This window comes from Puntigrus tetrazona, chromosome 20 (assembly GCF_018831695.1).
Source record: "Puntigrus tetrazona isolate hp1 chromosome 20, ASM1883169v1, whole genome shotgun sequence".
NCBI lineage: Eukaryota > Metazoa > Chordata > Actinopteri > Cypriniformes > Cyprinidae > Puntigrus > Puntigrus tetrazona.
In genome coordinates this window covers 5,942,955-5,963,097 of record NC_056718.1, presented here as the reverse complement: position 1 = coordinate 5,963,097, position 20,143 = coordinate 5,942,955, and the positions used below count along the sequence as shown (strand labels likewise).

General features: G+C 36.2%; 1 protein-coding gene across 3 annotated transcripts in view; it reads left to right on the top strand.

Moving 5' to 3' along the window:
• The window catches only part of LOC122324731 (disks large-associated protein 2-like), a 96,512-nt gene that overhangs the window by 67,911 nt on the left and 8,458 nt on the right, over positions 1-20,143 (top strand). For 2 of the 3 annotated variants that reach the window (XM_043219360.1, XM_043219359.1), the window contains exons 6-11: positions 9,675-9,734; positions 14,568-14,926; positions 16,883-16,968; positions 17,100-17,503; positions 17,868-17,959; positions 19,631-19,783. In XM_043219360.1, the coding sequence (XP_043075295.1) occupies positions 9,675-9,734; positions 14,568-14,926; positions 16,883-16,968; positions 17,100-17,503; positions 17,868-17,959; positions 19,631-19,783 (1,154 nt within the window). Of the gene's footprint in view, positions 1-3,391; positions 3,428-9,674; positions 9,735-14,567; positions 14,927-16,882; positions 16,969-17,099; positions 17,504-17,867; positions 17,960-19,630; positions 19,784-20,143 lie in introns of all 3 variants that reach the window. The other variant, XM_043219357.1, reaches the window with a different exon arrangement.

The following is a 20,143-nucleotide window of genomic DNA, read 5'->3' as shown; positions in this document are numbered from 1 at the left end:
CATACACCAATTTAGAGCGTGATAAACCATTACGTCAGTACAAATATATCGGTATTACCTCGGTTTAATATGCAACATTACAATAAAATTTAGGCATATTAGACATATATTTTCATTAACTCTCATTTCACGAATAGTCAAGCAGTAAGGAATATCTTCATTTCCCTTGAGCGATATATTTTCTATTTTTTAGTTTACTTTAAAAATACCAAATAAAAAAACCAACGTCAAGCATCCGTTAAAACGGCTATCCACTGAAAGCATCTTAAATCCACGAACTCTAAGACTAGCCAGTGATCGTCGACTGCCCTCGCTCCTGGCACGCTTTGAATGTACCGACACCGTCATCACTAGTGATGTCATCCCGAACTCATCAATCTCTTGCTGATGTGTGTCCTGTTGCACGTGGGAGATATTTATTTATAGAGTTGAACTGATCTGACAAAGACGTGATTGCTAGCCTTCAAATAGTAATACTGTTTTATCAGTGCATAACGACATTGGAGGGATAGCGCCCACACCTGAAGATTCTGTTATCTCATACCTTCATTACTTTCTTTTTTATTGTATTTATCTATTTTTTAAATAGACGCTATGGCGAAAGTCAGATCCGAACAGCTTTTTGGAATGAAAGAAACACGTACATGCTGAACAAACAATGACAGAATTTTCACGTTTGGGTAAGCTATCCCGTAAATGATATTGTTTGGGCCTCTCAACTTGCTTCGTGTTTATAGAATATTTTGCCTCATCTTTTTATTCTGTCCGAAATAAGAGATTCACGTTGAAAACAGAAGTGACACGATGTCCGGGGAAAAATGTATGGATTTTAAATGTATGAAGTGATATTGTGTTATTATATTCAAAATGTCCTTGTTTCGGAAATCTGTGGTATGCTATATTACGATGAGCTTCATCTAAGGAAGTGGTTCAGGCATAAGAAAACAGCTAATAGGTAACCACCTGATGTTAAAGAAGTGATCCGATGCATTATATTTTTATATGTTTTCTGTATATTGCATCGTCAAGAGCTCATACTATAAACCAATTGATCCATACTAAGCAAAATAATGTTGTATTCCCTCAGAGGTGCAATAGACAGTTTTCGTTTGTTTTTGAATCGCTAAGAGACATGTTCAGGGAAAAGAAAGATGTTTTTTAAAGGTGCTGAAGATATCGCAGATGTTCTCACGATCTTCATTCATTCTATGCAAGTCCTGTGTTTATCTGTACCTGTCACTGGCATGTGTCGATTTCATTTTAAACAGCACTTAAAGGGCCACGACAATGAAGCCCTTTCTTTCTTTTTTTTTTTGGACAAACCTTGCATGAATCTCAGGCATTTATTGTAACCCTTTGCCTCTTTTGTTGCTGTTACTATACCGTTGTTATAAGTATTTGCATTTGTTTGTTATGCTAATTCATACCGTTTCTAAGTAGCAGCTACATTTTTAACCATCGTCAATGCAGTAAGTAAAGAAAATTATGTAAAGTACGATTATAAAGTAATAAGGCAACGTGTCCTCTGTAGCTGGGAAATGTAGACGATTTATTGGGGTAATGGAATTTAACGGGATCACCAAAAACCAAAAATACATTTTAAAAATGTAGCTTGCTTATAATTTAATGCAAAAATACTCTATTATGAATTCACACTTCCCCTCTATTAACAGATGCTATGTTATTTATATGAGTGGAGTTGTACCAATATGGATATCAAGGATGATTACATTTAATTTTCACCCCAAAGTAAAGATTTCGTCATCATTTATTCACTCTCGTCTCGCTCCAAACCCGTTTGACTTTGGCGTTCCCCTCAAGGGTTTTGAATGAATTCGAGAGTGAGTCAACGATGACTTTTTTTTTCTTCGTTCTTTTAAGTCCTTTAATGTTTCAAAACTTGTTACACGTGCTTCTCTTTCCAGATTAACTGTGATTTATTTATTTTTTTCTCAGTGTATACATGCCTTATGTACTTTTTTTTTTTTCTTTTCAGAGATAAATATAAAACGATGAAACGATTATCAGATATGACGTGGATTGTGCAGGTGTTTTCAATCATTTGACATCAGAATTTCATGTGGGATCATAGCTACACTGCTGTGCTCAAAGAAGTGTCTGAAATTAGAAAAGTCAACCATTTTGAAAGTATGTTTCTTCTATAAGCGAACGTATTAACGTAATAGGAGGAAAAAAACAAATAAAAAAGGAGATTACAAATGCATACACCTCTCGGACCCTTTAATTGACAATTATTTAAGTCGCTTGCAAACATGGACATCAGCGTTAGCTCGGCATTTTAGAATTAATAAAAGCAATGACGATATGCTATCATTTTTATGCATACTTCTGTGAAATCCTGTGAAATTCTCAAAAAATGAATGAATTAATAAATTTGTGGCAGAAAGCAGGATTTTGCTATAAAACAAAGTATAAATTGCAGACTTACTTCAAATATACTGACTAAAAATTTTACTTGAAAATGTACTTACCCTCAGGTCATCCAAGAATAGTAGTAGTTGTTGTTTTTTTAAACCAGAGCAGATACCAATAAATGCAGCATTGCATCACTTGCTCGCCAATGGTTCAATTGTGGTGAATGGGTGCCGTCGGAATGAGTCCAAACAGCTTATAAAAACATCACAGTAATCCACACCACTCCAGTACATCAATTAAATGCTGTCCCTTTAAAAAAGTGCACCCAAAATGAAGAATTTATCAATTTCAGTGTTCACTTTTTGTTAGAATTGTTTTTTTTCTTGTTAAATTTGTGCGTTTTATACATGTTTAGGCAGAATTTCACAGAATAAAAGTAACTTGCTAGATGCATGATGACAGATCCAACACTCGATTTGCCAAAATTATTCAAATATGATTAAAACAGTCGAATCATTTTCTATTGTTAGCATGCAATTCTCAAAAAATAAAAAGCATATAAATATTACTCATAGTAATTAATGGTGAGTAAATTAACATGCAATTTTATTTACTTTATGTTAAAAAAACTTTTCATTTATATATAACATATCACTTATGTCATTGTTTATAAATTAATTACTGTAAGGTTGTTATGTAACATTTTTATTTCATTTATTTTTCTGCCAAATACTGTATTCTAGCTTCTTGTAGTTTAGTATACTAAAAGCACCTGCACGAAATTCTTTGTGAATTCGCCTAATTGTGTTTGTTTGTTGTTTCTTTGTTAATTACAATTAAAGACACGTACATATCATCACTGCAGAGAGCGCATGACACAATGCATGAGTCAGGGATAGTGCTTAGGTGTTCATGTTATATAGTGTTGAATTATTTGGCCCAATGTTTTGTTTTGTTTTTTATTATTTTATTTATTTTTACTTACTAAGATATCCCTTTTTGTTTTTCATTTTAGGGGCCCGTAGCTTAGCTGGGGGGCGTAGAATGTACGGTAGGTCTGACAGGGCTCTTTTGTAATATTCCTGTTGTACTTCATTTCACATCATTGTTTTGTCTATTTTCATAATATCTAGAGACACATTATCTTTATCCAAAAAAAAGTACTTATATATAATAATATATAATATATAATTTCAGCTTTTTTTTAATCTTAGAAGGATTTCTTTGTTTGTTTTTAAACACATTTTTATTGCTATTATTATTACTCTTGATTTTTTGTGTAAAGTGTTTGATTTGTTATTTGAATTCACAGGGGATCGTGCATGATTACGTTTAATAAGCATGTGATATAACTGTAGTCCTAAGAAAAAGTCTTAACATATTTAATAAGCACACTGAGCCAATGAGAACGTTATTTAAAAAGACTTTTTTAGATGTATATAATTTAATGTTTAATTGAAACAATACAATATTTAAATAAAAATGTTAAAATAAAGTGGGATATGTAATACTGTAATAATTTAAAATCGTATGTTACTTCAAAATCCAAGTGACACCAGCTACAGTCACTAATTACAGTAGGACAGGTTAGTTGTATTTGGGAATGTACTGCTTTAAATTTATAAATATAAATTATATAAACTAAAAAAAAAAATGATTTACTGAATTTTCACTAGAATGTTGTGTGGAATGATTTTAGCTGATTGTAGTTCCCTGTTAAAATGGTCTCTCACATTGTGTTTATGTCTTTTGGGGGAAACTCATGCTGAAGCCTGATTTGTTAACATTTGTGCGGCCACACTAAGCTATAGCATTTCAGCCCACCAAAATGGCCAGAACCAACTGCATGTATAAGTTGGTACTAATTGCCATTTCATTAGAAATGTTCTCCTTCTACATGAAGTTCATCTCCTCGCTGAGCTCTGAAGACAAAGAATGAACAAACCTGCAACTCGCTGTAGAAGAGCCCTTGCAGATGTGTAACACTGTCACTCGTCACCTGTTTCCATCTAGTAACACCTCAGAGCAAATTTTCTCTTCTAAACAAGCTAATTACTGTGGCATTTGTTTTAAAATGCCACTCCACAAATGTGCTACATTGTACGGCCAAGTTTGGTTAGCTCATCCGCACAAAGGCCTTTGAAGAGCTCAGCTTGTATTGATCGGCCCCAGAAGAGCACATCTGCAGGTGTCTGCATGAATGGTATCTACCAGGGTGCTGGCAGCAAGGCTTCTGTCAGAGACCAGGACCATTATTTGCTAAAGTTCATAACGAGCTAACCAAGTTGTGGCGTCTCCCATATTTGCTCAACTGACCTCCACCGATGGTGCTGAGCAAAAGGGATATGAGAAGCTGTTGAAAACATTGTTCTTTGCTCCATGCACTTGGCACAATTTTTTTTCATCTGAGGCAAACTGAAATCCATGTTAAGTATTAACTGGATGACTGGTTAGTTTAAGCCTAAGTTTTTGGGCTCAGAATCAAGAATGTCTGTCTCCTAAACAGGCATTTTTGGGGGCCATTATTGACTCAACCTAAATGTAGTCATGGCTCACATCCCTTGTGATACTGCTTGGCCTGCTCCACCCTAAAAGCCTGTGGTCCATCTAGGATACTTTTGCCTCAAAGTGGACCATTGATGTGTCTCATCTGTGGCCTCTTAAAAGGTCTTTCATCTGTATCAGACAGGTGTCCGATTGGGACTGACCTCAAGAAGGAATGTTGTTACTTCAGATACCTTCAACTCAAATTGAGGCTGTGCGAGGACAACCCAGCATTCAGCTCCTGGTCTAGGCTAGAGAAAAGGCTACACATTTGTCTTGAAATTATTCAGGTTTTCTGGGCTCTTAATAATTGAGAGCTTCTTTGGGCTCAGTGCAACCTGGGCTCATTGAGGGTGGTGCACAATCCAGGTAGACAGAACCAGGGGTCAGACATAATGTCACAGGCAGTATGGAAGGATTGGCCTTGGTCTAGTCCCTCAGTCACTCTGCTCTCTTAGGTCATCAGATGGACCAGATGCTCAGTTCTACTGATGTCTCCACTCTGGTAAAACTAGCCGTGGTTTCCCGATCTAATTCACCTGTCATCGACAGCTCTCTGTTTGATTCTGTTGAGCAAAACCCTCCTCTCGTAAGCGAGGGGTTAATTGTGGCATCCCCAACCAAAGATGTAGACTCTAAATTTGTGGACCCTATACAAGAACCTTTGCAGCTCCTTGTGAATGTAGCCAACACTATAGTGGAGGTCAGAGGTTTATATGGTGGCTATCCCAACAAAACCATGCCTTGGCTAGCCAGTCAGTAAGAACAAATTGCTTGGTTGTCAAATTGGGAACCAGAAAGCTTGCCAGAAACCTTCATCTACAGTCCTCAGAGACATTTAAGGACCTTTTTAAACCATTCCAAATGGCCAACGTACAGCCCCTGCAACTAGCTAACTTTAGCGTCTGTAAAATTAATTTGCCCAGTATGGGCATTATTTGTAGCTCTTTAACCAGTTTTGGCAGTCAGCTCTTTGTGTGCTGTAAAGACCCCTCTAAAGAGCTGGCAGTTATGAAGCAGAGATTATTCCACTGAATACCTTTCAGTTGGCCTGGCTTAATGGATATGACTGCCCTCTTAGAGTGAGGGCCCACTTCACTAGGAGTATGGACTCCTCATGGGCTTTGTCCAGTTGTTGCCAAGTTTTCTAACATGAAAATCCCTCCACTACAGGCATGGATCTTGTCCTCTTAATATTTTGAACCCCAAGTAAGTGGTTTAGTCTTGAATGAGTGCTCCAACTGGTGGCCTGAATCTCACTAATTAGCCTATTTTTCTAAAGGGCCCTCATGTGATGCAGTGTCATTCAGTGTCAACTTACATAGTTGACTCTGCCCCATATTTCGGTGTGCTGAAACGGCATAGGCTTGTGTAAATGCACAAATCAGGCGTCAGTATTTGGAGGAAAACAGAGTTTCAAACAAGCATAAATGCAATGATTGTTCCCATTATTTCAGTTAACCAAGATTGCATTAGTAACTGGAGTGTTATACTATGATGACATCCACTCTGCATTCATGGGGGCATTGCCACTGTATGTATGTATGTATGTTGAGAAAAAAGGTCATCAGGCTCTAACCTCAGATCTCCACCCAGAGGTGAGGTGTTTGAACTTGTCCTCCACCTCTACAGTTCTGATGGACAAATGACATCCCTCTCTCCATTCACCTACATCTAATCAATCATTAATTCATTCACCATGTCTAATTCACCAAACAAGTCTATTGGAATTAGCAAGAAATCTTTTCTTGTCTATAAAAATCCTTCTTGATTTAAGATATTTTGGCTGGAAAATGAGGCTAGAAAAGCATTTTTTGCAGTGTTACTATACAGAAAAAATGTTACTATAAAAAGTATACTAAAATTACTCATCCAATTACATTTAAGAACAAGAATTATCTTTTAGTAATCTAATGTATTCAATGTAGAACAGTTCATTTACAGTCCTTTAGCCCTTTGAAATGGAATCATGGCTGAACCTGTGATGCCCTCTGTTCACTGTCTACTGCTCGTACTATAGCATGTACTTTGCACAGTATGCAGAATTTCTATATGCATGGAATATCTAGATGACCTACTACTGTCCATTCATTGATGTATGTAGCTTTGAACAGAGCACATCATGGGTGGGACTGTATCCCATAATGCAGTGTGCATTGACTGGGAAGTTTATCAACCATTGGGTGACTTGTTACTTGATTGGACAAACTAAAAATAACTAGAAGAAACCAGATATTAAATATAAAATACCAATATTTAATTTTGGTCACGTGATACTCCAGTAAGTAAATGTATGTTTATAATTGCCGAACCAGGCTGTAATATTCTGGTGCGAATGTCTTGATGTAGGCCTACCTTTGTTCTTGTGTCTCATATCATCCTTCATCCATGTCATCATAGTTATTAAGCATATCACCTTCCACACTGTCAGAGTCCATGCACACATGATAAGGACGACCCAGACGAAACGCTCAGGATCAAGCAACGCTCTTACTGGAAACTTCAGTCATTGACCTGGAACAATGGTGAATTTTAACCCCTTTTCCAGTTATGGAAGCACTGGAACTGAAATCTGATACTGATCCAATACCCCTGAATGATTGTGTAATTCATTTAGACTGTTGTTTTTGTCTAAATGTAGTCATATATGAGTCATATACTTTTTAGATTTTTTACATTTTAATTTATAGACTATAGGCAAAAATCATACAGATAAGAAGAATATCATTTAGTTCGCTAGTGATTCACTTTTTTTGTTTATGCGTTTCATCTTTACTTTTGAATGTTTGAATAGTTTTTGGTTTTTACATTTTTTTTTTTTTTTTGCTTTTTGCCTGCATTGTTCATTTTACTTTTTTACTTTTTACAATTTTACTTTCTGAACTTGCATTGGTTTTAAATACCATTTAAAATCTAAAATGTGTAATCAAATGAAATTGTGTATAAAAGTGTATGTTATAATAGTTTGGCTTTCAATGGTTTTCTTACCAAGCTGGCAAATGACCAAGCGCCATACACTGCAGCTTTTTCCTTTTAGACACAACTACAATTGCTGGATTATATATGATAATGTTTATATGAACTGATTTTAAGCACCATTTTAATTGGCATACAGGAGACAATACCCTTGTGAAAAAGAAGTGTGCTTAATTGTAGTAGTACCTCTAAAATAATAAAGTAATGTAATGTCAAATAAATAAAATGCCATTTAAGTATACTTTCAGAGGTAATTATCATGATTATGTTTTGCATTTAAAAAGTGGGTTCGCTTTTTTTAATGGTCCTATTAAGTTGACATTTGTTTTACTTATAGTCAGTAGACTATTAATTGGGGAGCATAACAGTAAAGAGTTATTAAAGGGATAGTTCACCAGAAAAAATTCAAATTAATTGCTCACTCTAGTGCCATTTTATCAAATATCACGAGTTATGGTTGTGCTTTCCTCTGAACGTAAACAAGGTACAGTACATCCATGTATTGGATTTTCATCCATGTATTGGATGGCAATTTTCTGTTTTGGGTTTTTTTGATACGTGCAGATCGAAGCACACACCTCATACTCTTCATTTGAACCACTAATGTCACGTGGACTATTTTGTCGATACTCATGGTACCTTTCTGGACCTTGAATGTGGTACTTGCGTTGCTGTCTATGGAGGGTCAGAGAGCTCTCGGATTTCATCAAAAATATCTTAATTTGTGTACCGAAGATGATCGAAGGTCTTACAGGTCTTACAGTTTCAGGGTGAGTAACAGAATTTTCATTTTTGGGTGAACTATCCCTTTAAGCAAACAGACTAATAGGTATAACAGACGTATAGGTACATTATTAATTATTATAAAAATAAACCATCAAAATAAAATGTTACCAAAAAGTGCCCTTTGGACATTTTAAATCATATTTTTTCATTATTTGTCATGCGCTAAAGAAGTGCATCAGTTCTGATGTGTTGACTAACATTCTAAAGCACACGTAAAATGCTTTGTTATAATTTTCCTAACATTCAAGCTTATTTTGGTCTGACATTAAATGTTTGTCAGTACATGTGGAAGAGCATATTAGCCATAGTTGATTATAGCTTCAGAGACAATAATGAGTAATTATGTAAGTTCTACTTAAGTGAGTCAAAAACACGTAAGTATATTGCATTTGATATAAATGTACACTATAATACAATGTCATTAATTCCAGTTACTGAACATACTAAACCACTAAACAGGTTAATAAAATTCAGCATGTTTAATTTTTTTTATATATAATATATAATTTCCATAAAGTACACATCTTTTTCACAAGGGTAAAATTGAACTAATACTTGCACTATAAGCTTAATTAAAGATTATGGTGAGAAAATCATAAAGAATAAATGCTTAGTAACGTGCCAGAACATCTTTTGGACAAACATTCTACCAAGCACCAAGCCAATAAATAAATGTTCTGGCCTGTTTGTGAAATAGATGTGATTTTTTGCAAATGTATGTATCTTTGTTCATTTCCAACAATCTGACACCACCAATTATAGCTTAATTTACAATTTGTAAACATTTAACTTTAAAATTAATTACTTATTAATTACTAAAATACATCTGGAGATTCAAAGACCTGGTGTCAGATTGAATAATATTGCTGACTGTTTAAAATGTCTTACGGATTTGAATGAATATGAAATGTTGAGGGACAGGGTACGGTGACTTTGTCTGAACACAATACATTTGTGTCATTAGCTCTACTAATGACTTTTGTTCTTTACAGGGATCCAGTTTCGTCTCCCTACTGCCTGTAGTGTGGATCGAACAGAAACCCCCACGCCAGGTAAAGCCACACATCCCAATGAAGCCATACCGTATCCAGACCCTCTCAGATTTTCATGTTGTGCCAAACTCATAAGACCTCAAAGCTAGTCTATGCCACGCAGTGAAGATGCATGCTGATTTAAAGTCTGGACTGGGAAAACGAAACAAGGCAAACAAAAGCAAAACATTAAAATAAGACCAAAACAAGCGGTCAGGCAAAATAGTGAAACAAAATAGAACAACGTAAGTCAAAATAAGACAACGAACAAACAGCAAATCAAAGCAGGCCAAAGAAAAAACTAAAAGTAAGACAAAAAAAAGAAGAAAAAACAATGGAAGTAAATCAAAGGCATGACAAAACGCAACAAAAAAGCAAGACCAAAAACAAAAAACAAGGCAACAAATCATAACGATGCAAGGAAAGGCAAATCAAAAAGGCGAAAGCAAGACAAGACAAAACAACTAACAAAACAAGGCAAGGTGAACCAAAAAAAACAGTAAAAAAGCAAAACAAAAAAATGAGCAACAAAACATAGCAAAAGCAAACCAAGGTAAAAACATCAAAACAAACAACCAACAACAGCATATTTCAGCTTGTTTCTAGGGAAATTTTGTCACTAATGCTGATAAGGCTCTGTGCGCACATTATTAGAATATCTCCTCTTATATCACCGGGCTGCTGTTTTACTGTCTGTTATCGTGCACCGCATGCGCTGAATAGCTGATTTTAGCGGAGACCGAACATCTGTTGTTGATTAAACAGTCACACTGAAAGTTTTATAACTCATTCAAGCCGGCATTAAAATGCAGAACGCGGCGCTTAACACATGCACCGATAAACAGTTCAAGATTTAGTTCACAACCTAATGTGCTTATGCACACGTGTAGGTAAAACACGCAACAACTTAACACTGCCATAGCATCAAATATGTTAATAAGTAATTAGTGTTGTAATTAGTTCAGGGAAGTCAAAGTAGGCTGAAATCTCAGGATGCAGCCCGAGGCTTTAAGCAACAGAAGTGTGTTTTCCCAGCGTGCAGGTTTGTAATGAAGAATACACATGCACCTGACCTAATGTAAGCGAATGATTGTTTTACAAAACTGCATTCGTGTTTCTTTAGATCATGTGGGCCTGTAAAAAAAATAGCAGATCGGTTAATAAATAGAATACCGCATATTGTATGCATACAGTGTGCATTAAATGTATCAAGACATATCTGTGTTTAGAGCACAAACTCTAATCTTCACTGATTCATGGTTTCGATCACGCCTGCTATCTTTGTTTCTGTGTTTAGCACCTGTGTGGCGTTTGATACTCTCCTGATAACCGTTGCCAAGACACCAAATCATTCAGCAAGCCCTTTCGGGGAGAAAAAACTGGGCCATTCTAGATGTGTTTTTACAAGCTAACAAGACACTGCTTTCTCGGAGATCTAAGAAAAAATAACACGTATGCGTAAAAGCGCATTCGTAAGCTATACATGCAAGCCCATATTTTTACAGCCATTTATTGACGTGGCCACAAGTACCATGTTCAAAGACGATATCCAAATTTCAGCGGGAAATTGCATTTCATAAAATCTTTTCGGTTACACGTAAATGTGATTTATACATCGCTACTTTTTTTTGGCTTGCAAAATTTAGCTATGTGATAACCTCACCTTAGTAGACGTCAAATATCTACAAGTAAATGTCAGTTAAAACTATTTTGTGTTTAAATAATGTGAAGAGCCCGGGGTGTTGTTTTATTTTTCACAAAACGTTTATTTTCTTAAAGAGGGTCATACTTACACTCCTTTATTTTAAAGAAAATCTAAATGGATTTTTTTTTACATGTAACAAATACATATGGCATGATTTATGTTGATAATGTTCTAATCATATATTGTTATTTTAATATTATTCTGGATTATTTTGCTAAACTGAAGTGCTGTACTTTCCAAATGAAAAAAAAAAAAAAAAAAAAATATATATATATATATATATATATATATATATATATATATATATATATATATATATATATATATATATATATATATTTTTTTTTTTTTTTTTTTACTTTTTTGTGTTACTTTGCATGTTAGTGTGGTCGTCTCTGCATATAGACGCGATTGAATAAATAACTTTAACATCCCAAATCTTCCACTCTTCCAGAGAGTGGTTGCAGAGATGAGTCATATTCTGTTGCTCTGGGAGTTTTTATATTTAATCACAGCTGATGAAGAGTTCGACATACTGATGACAGAATGAATTATGACACAGAGCATCAACACAACAGGTCATGAATGGATTATTGTGTTCCTTTCTTATACAACCCTACATTCTATTTTTGGAAGTGTTTTACTCCTCTGTATGAATCACACGTCTCTCTCTCTCCCACATTTTTCCCTTCAGTCTGTGACTCATTCAGCAGTTTTATAATAGTGTGCTATTTGCAGCCCGTGGTTTTGATTGGCACATCATATGTAGACTGCTTCATTTAACCACACTGAGGTATTTTGTCATGTTGGCAAATACAAGCACCCTGCAGGTGCAGCAAAGTAGGTCTGAATTTCCTTCTTTTGGTTTTTTTATTAAGCATTTATCCTGTTAGGTCAGGGCAGCTTGATTTTTTTCCAAGGCTTCATTGCATTCAAAGAATCGAGATGGATTAGCACCATTCACGAGCGGGAGAGCAGCAGCACGTCATCTGCTGTCAGCTGTAGCAAAACAGACAAACTGTTATCAAATTTTATATGCCATTAAACTTGAATGGTTCGCACGCTGTGACTGCTCGGTGAATGTGTGAGATGATTGACAGGCAGAAAGCACCTTACGATCTACTGATTGGCTAAGGCTTGTCAGTCTCAGAGAAATCTGATTATGCAGTGTGATCAAAGTAAATATATTCAGGAAAATAATCTGGATCTAATCATTTCCATAGGCCACTTTAAACATTGTACTAAGTGGACTATTACTATAGTATGTTGCAGTATATGATATATATATTAGTGCTGTCAAACAATGACATCCAAATAATAAAAGACACATCCAAAATAAACTTTTTTCTGTACATAACATATGTGTGTGTACTATGTATATTTATAATGTACACATACAGCATATATTTTGGAAATGTTTACATGCATATACATTTATATTCTTATAATACATATCCAGCTTCATATCTATGAGGTTGAGTTTTTTATATCAGTTTTGCACTTGCTAACACTATCTGATTTGGATCTGTTGTAGGGCATATTTCCAACATGATAGAGCCTTAACTTTTAGCAGCAGTATATTTCAATTCTGAACCACCGCAATACATACATACATCAATGTAATAAAAGAACGTGCCAGGGTTCACATATTGAACCTGTGTTTGAAACTGTGGCAAAACACAGTCCACTTTAGCAACTATGTATGAGTAAATTATTCTACTAATCATGACCTGACAGTCTACTAATGTTCTAATGAGAGTCAGTTGACATGTAGCTGCAAAGTTAGTACAGTGTTTAATGTGTAACCTGTTTGCTAGTTGAGGAGAAACAGTTGTCTTTTAGTGACGTTAAATATTTTAAACATATTCAGGAATTTAGTTCATGGAAGATAACGGTAGTTGCAAGCAAATGAGAACCGTTTGCCAAACTAATACCTTTAATGCACTGTGTTTTGCCCCACTCTGAACATCCCTTAAAATTAAATCAGAATGAACTACTCTTTGCCAGATTAAGATACAGCATGCATCAGATTTAATGTGGATAGTCAAAACATTGGCTTTCAAGACAAACTGTCTTTGTCTAGTGAGTCTGCATTGTCAAACAGGAACAAAAGAGAATATCTGCAGTTCATAAGAGCTGCTGGGATGCATGAATAATACAGATACTGTGAACACAAGAGCACAGAATTGCAGAGTACCAGCTCACTTCAAGCTCTGGAGTGTCCAATTTACTCACTTTACACATTATTGTACACAGAGTATTTTATAGTTGTCAAGATGAATTTCATGCGAAACACTTTTCTGATTTGTGTTTAGATCACATCCATAAATAAAATAAAATTGAGACTTACACATCATCAGAAACCTGAATAAATAAGCTTTCATTGATGTTATGGTTTGTTGATAATACTTGGCTAAAATATTTGATCATCTGGAATCTGATTGTGCAAAAAAATCATCTTTAATGTTGTTCAAATGAAGTTCTTAGGAAATGCACATTACTAATCATTGATGGACTCTGTCCATGTTTTATTATATCATTCTGAATCCAATTCATACTCTTTTTTTTCATCTTTTTATTCAAAATGTAGTTTATTTCTTATTTAAATTTTTTTCCGTTTTATTCATGAAACTTATCCACATTCTAGTGTTTAAGAAAATGCATGAAGCTAGAATAAAATGTGTTTGTTTACCTTTTTCTTTTGATGTTTTGCATGTTCAGATACATTACATACATTAAATAAAATATACACAGTTTAATACCTAAATAGGGACATAGTAGTATACTTAAATTATAAAGTAAAGTTCACTTAAAGAAAACCTAAGAGTATACTTGCAGTATACTGTATTATAAGTATTTAGTAGTTTACTTTTAGTAGATCTATAGTGCAAGCTAAAAACATTGATGTAGTTGTGTTCTTAAAAGTGTACTCCTATGTATACTAGAAAGTTGGCCAATTTAGTCCAACATTACACATACTCAAATCTTTGTATATTTACATAAAGTATACTTGAACCTTACTTAGGTATTGAAGTAAACTTAAATAAACTTAAAGTATGCAACTTTTTGGTTAAAAACTACCAACATCCAACTCCTAAAAAAGCTTTTTCCTCTTTAATCTAACCTTTTGTTCCTCTGTTTCGTTGTAGCGGTAGTGACATATACACCTGACTACAAGAAGACCCCTCCACCTGTTCCTCCTCGTTCCACCACTAAGCCGCTGATTTCTGTAACGGCCCAGAGCAGCACGGAGTCGACGCAGGACGCGTACCACGAGGGTCGGCCGTCGCGGGGAGGGCTCGGGGCGCCGGATAGCCTCGGCCGGGTTATCTATAACTCCACCGACAGTCTGGATAGCGCAAAAGCGGTGACCCTGGCGATGGAAACCGCATCCAAGCGCCTGGCTTCTGCCGGGAGCTACAGCTCCGTTCAGACCTGCGATAAGGCCATCCTGGTGTCCAAAGCAGAGGAATACCTCAAGACTCCCCGCTCTTCCATCGGGATACAGGTAAACCTCCCTCAAGGCTTTGGGTCTGTGTCATTATAATCGACTCAGTTGGTCACTGCCTCTTTGTAAACCCAATGGCTTTGTGTCTCGCCTCAAATCCAAAAATAGCTGGCAGCATTCAGACAGTGACTCACCCACCCAGAAAGTGCACACAAAGACTCCTCATATAGCCAGATTCTGTGGAGGAGAAGATGCGATCGCAGATTGACCCTGAACAACAAAGATTAATGATGCTTCTTCTCTCTGTGGGCTTGTTCCTACACAGGACCAACAGTCCACCGCAGCACGCAGCTGTTGAGATGAAGAAAATATTACACCTATAAAGCTATGGATCATTAACAACCAAATCCACCAAGTCTGGAATGACTTCTTTAGCTAAATCCGGAACTCAGATCGGCCGACCGTTAAACCTGCCGCTGCGGGAACTAACAAATACGAACAAGGCTCTACATTTGATTCTTGTTCTGTTGAGCCGCTTTTTTTTTATTCCAATACCGTCCAAAAGCACAACTAGATGCTTTGGTAACACTTTATTTTAGGGTCTAAAATAAACTTAGTCGCATGAAGATTACTAGAATATTAGCCATTTATTAGCCACATATGAATGCCTTTACTTTATTCTACATCCCTAATCCTATCCAATACCTTAACTTACCTTATTAACTATTAATAAGCAGCAAATTAGGAAATGATTGAGAAAAAAGGTAACAGCGAATAAGTATATTTCCTATTCTAAAGTGTTACCACCTGTATTGAAATCAAATTTGACATATTTTGCTATCAGTTTTTACATTCCCTGGTATTCGTATCCAATACCTTGATGTTGCCAGCGTCATTACAATATTATGTTTAATTGTAAACCGGTTCATAAAATGGGAAACAAAGTGACTGGTGTTTCTTTCATTTAAAAAATCAACTCTGATATTTTCTTGTAAGTGAAAAAGGAATATGTTACGTAAGTTACTTGAAAAAAAGTAATCTGATTACAATTGGGCTCTTGGTCAGACTGCTTTAGAGGACTGTCCTTAATGCAACTGTGCTATAAACTGCCTTAGATAACAAAGTGTCTGTGAAACGACCGCTCTTTAAGTGAAGTCTCATATGTGTGCCTCGAAGCTGTTGTTTTCTCTTCTGGGCCGGTGCTAATGTCTTCATTCCACCCACAGGACATTGTATTACTGTAGAAATATTATATTATGTTGTACTGTAAGTATTGCTTTGACACTTACGTTATTACTCGCCGAATGTGCGAAACACACTTTTTGTATCTGTTCGTATCTCAACTTACATCATGGCAAATTTGGAGTCTCAGACAATTTAACGCAGGGGTATCGAATTCAGTTCCTGGCGTGTTGAAATTGGAACTTAAAGGAACCTAATAGGTACAAAAGTGCACCTTTTGAAAAGGTACCGCCCCAGTGACAGCATTTGTACCTTTTGGTGCTGATTCATGGCGAAATATGTCATTTGGAAAAGAACCGTTGAATAAAGGTATTTTTGTTTTCTTTAAACATTAAGGTTAACATTAAAATTAAGGTTGAACCACTGATGTCACATGGATTATTTTATCAACTATTTATTAACTGTTTCTGGGTCTGGCAACATTTCAGTTGTGTTGCTGTCTATGCGGTCAGAGAGCCCTTGGATTTCATCAAAAACAGAATTTACATTTTTGGGTGAGCTGTCCCTTTAACATGAAAACGCACGCTTGGAGATACCATAGAAGCTTGGGGGCAGAATTACTTGTCAAAACGTATAATGGTTAAAACTGCAAACTTTGCGGTAATTGACATAAAAGTCGTTGTGCTTTTTTTCTTTGGATCATGCTTAATGCAGTGTACATAATCTCTGCGATGCCCTTGTCCCTATAATTGCAGCTTGCAGCAATATGTTCTTACTTCTCCTCGGATACAGATACCATTGCTTCATTCTGTGCAAATTTTTCTTATTCTTCAGGTGGAAGCGGCCACAGATTCTGAGACAGATAGTAAAGGTCTCCCACAGTATCAGTCTGTGGGTATCCAGGTGGAGGATGAGAAGAGGTAAATTTACAGGACATTTTGTCTGTAGATTATAGATTTATCTGTAGAACTATAGAGTATCCCGAATCTTTTCTGAGTGTAAGCACATAAACTGCTCTCTTTAATATTGTCACACTTATGTTCATTTTCAGACTTGGCCGCTTTAAACGGTCCAACAGTGTGACGACGGCAGTTCAGGCCGATTTGGAGCTGGAGGGGTTTCCTTCGACCGAAGACAAAAGTCTGCAGTTTGGAGGATTTCAGAGGCATTCTGAGCCCAGTACTCCCACACAGTACAACGTGGTTCGGACCGTGCGCACACAGGGCCTTTTTAGCTACCGTGAGGATTACAGGCCCTCCAGCGGTCCGCCCAGTCCGCAGCCCGAGCCCTGGCTGGTGGAGCCCGTTCACGAAGCAGCCGAGTCCGGCCGCGTGTCGCCTCTCCGCCGCGACGGAAGCTGGTTCATGCAGCTTCTCCACAGCGAGACTAAACGGTTGGAGGGATGGTGCAAAGACATGGAGCGTGAGGCGGAGGAGCACGACCTGTCGGAGGAGAGTGAGTATTCGGGACACCAAAGAAACAGATGCTGACTTTGAACCACCACAGTCTCAGTTTGTAACTATTTTATATATTGGTGACTTATTCATATGAATACAATTTAATATTATATGATATATGATGTTTTAACATATAATCAGTTCTTACTAAATTCTGAATGTAATATTTAAAAGTATGCACCAGTTTCAGGCTGTGAGTGTGTGTGTGTGTGTGTGTATATATATATATATATATACACATATACACATACATATATATACATATACACACACTTTTGTTAAAGCAATTCCAAAGAAAATGATGTATATGTAAATATTTCTATTTAATAATGCATACATTTCTATCTAATAATGTCTTACAGTTCTTGGGAAGATCCGGAGTGCTGTGGGCAGTGCTCACCTCCTCATGTCCCAGAAATTCCAGCAATTTTACTGGTTGTGTCAGCAAAATCTGGTATGTGGCATTTCTACGATCCCCATGAGATATACATTAATGCTCCTTTTTCATCGTAAAATACATCAACCATGCACCAGTTCTGTCATAAATGATTCAGTTTGCCTCTTTGACAGGCAGTTCATCATGATGTATTTCAGCAAGAAGTGTGTTTCGTCAAAAATATTTAGCATTTAATATCAGCTTTTCAGCATCTTATATGGTTGTATAAAATAAATAAATAAATTTATATATATATATATATATATATATATATATATATATATATATATATATATTTATAATAGGTCTACATATATTGTGCAGTTTTACCTATCAACTAAATGTAACGTATATATATTAATTTAACAAGTATGTTTACTCTGTTCAGTTGACTGAATTACACATTGATTAGCTGCAATGTCATCTCATCTAAATATAATTTCAGGCTGAAAGGAGCTTTAACCGGTTTCAGGCTGTGTGAAAGTAAAAGATCCTGACATTAATTGGTACTTTGTGGGTTGAATGACACTTTAAAGGGTTTGTTTAGTGGTCAGTGATTGCTTCTGTCTGTCTCTCTCTCTAGAGATTGTGAAATGATGGATGTTGTAATACATTCGCACGGACAGGCAGACACCAGCTTGTCCTCTCCAGTGTGAGCTTCCACGAGACTGAACAGTTTAGCTTAGCATTGGGAAAAAAGAAGAGAAGATATAACCTGAATTAAGAACAGCTACTACACTTGTAACGGGAAAAAAATGGTTCAATATTTGTTTTTCTTTTTACAGAAAACGAACTATTCTCTGTACTCCCATTATGATCAGTACATACAGAACGTTGTCAGTTAACAGCTCATCACACATATGTCTTTTTAAAATATATTCATATTTTATTGTGCTATTTTGATATTAATGTGATCAGTGGACATGACATGGTCATTGTTTGGATACTAGATGATGAAAGTGAAGCTGGACCACAGTGACCTCTAGTGATTTTTCAGGATAATTTATTCAATCGTGGCACTTGGCGCAGTGGTGCTTAAATAGTGATCAGGATCCTTATTTTAAAGGTCATAAGTATGTACTTCTTTCTCATACTTTTTTTATTATTATTATTATTAGAATGCTATTTTGTAAGGCCCTGAAAAAGCTCCGTGACCCAAGACAAAAGTAAACAAATGATTCACTTTAAAAAAAATAACATCTCTGCATTGCTTTCTGTTTCTCACTGGCTTTTGTGATAATCGATAGCGGATCAGTGGTCCTGAGCGGCAAAGCTGGATCTCGATTTCACTGCACCACTGAGAAAAGAGCGCAAACGTCCAGCACGTGTTGAGAATCCAAAGCAATTTCTGTACCCAGAGGATTTTTGTCAAGAACAGCGGGCAGCTTCACTGCTCAGGACAAAACCAGAGGACTCACACACAACTATCACCATACGACAGGCAACACATAGGCAACATATGATACTAAAACCAAGGGACTGTACACAGGTGCAAATATATGCAAGTACGTCAAATACCGTCATTAACGCAGAACTAAATAAAAATTTTTTTTGAATTGATTATACAGATACTTTTAAAAAAAGATCTTTGAGATGCTCCAAGGGGTGTGTAAACTTATGAGTACAGCTGCGACTTTGTAACTTCTTGTTCTTTGAGAAGTGTGTGAAGTGTGTGATGTTTGTGTGCAGGACCCCAGCGCTATGCCCCGCCCCACGGCTCAGGACCTGGCTGGCTTCTGGGATCTCCTGCAGCTCTCCATCGATGATGTCACTGCCAAGTTTGATGAGCTGCAGCAAATCAAGAGTAATGAGTGGAGGATAGTGGAGAGTCCAGAGAAGAAGGTACACTGAGCATCACAGGCTGTGTGTGTGTGTGTGTATACATACATATACATATATGCATGTGTATATATTATATATAAAATATGCAGATGTATATGTATATGTGTATACGTGTATGTATACACTAGTCAACATTTGAAGTAGATCGAAATCTTGTTTTGAAGTGGCTTTACATGAGTCACTTTAGAATAGCAGCTCATTTCAGCTGATATGAATAAATAAAAACAGACTATTACCTATTTAATCCATATTTATTGAACCTTTTTTTTGTGATTGAGAAGAAAAATTGTCCCATTCTTCATTTGGAATCCAGAATGACAGCACATTTGAAAGATTAGTTTGAGCTTTTTCATATTTCCT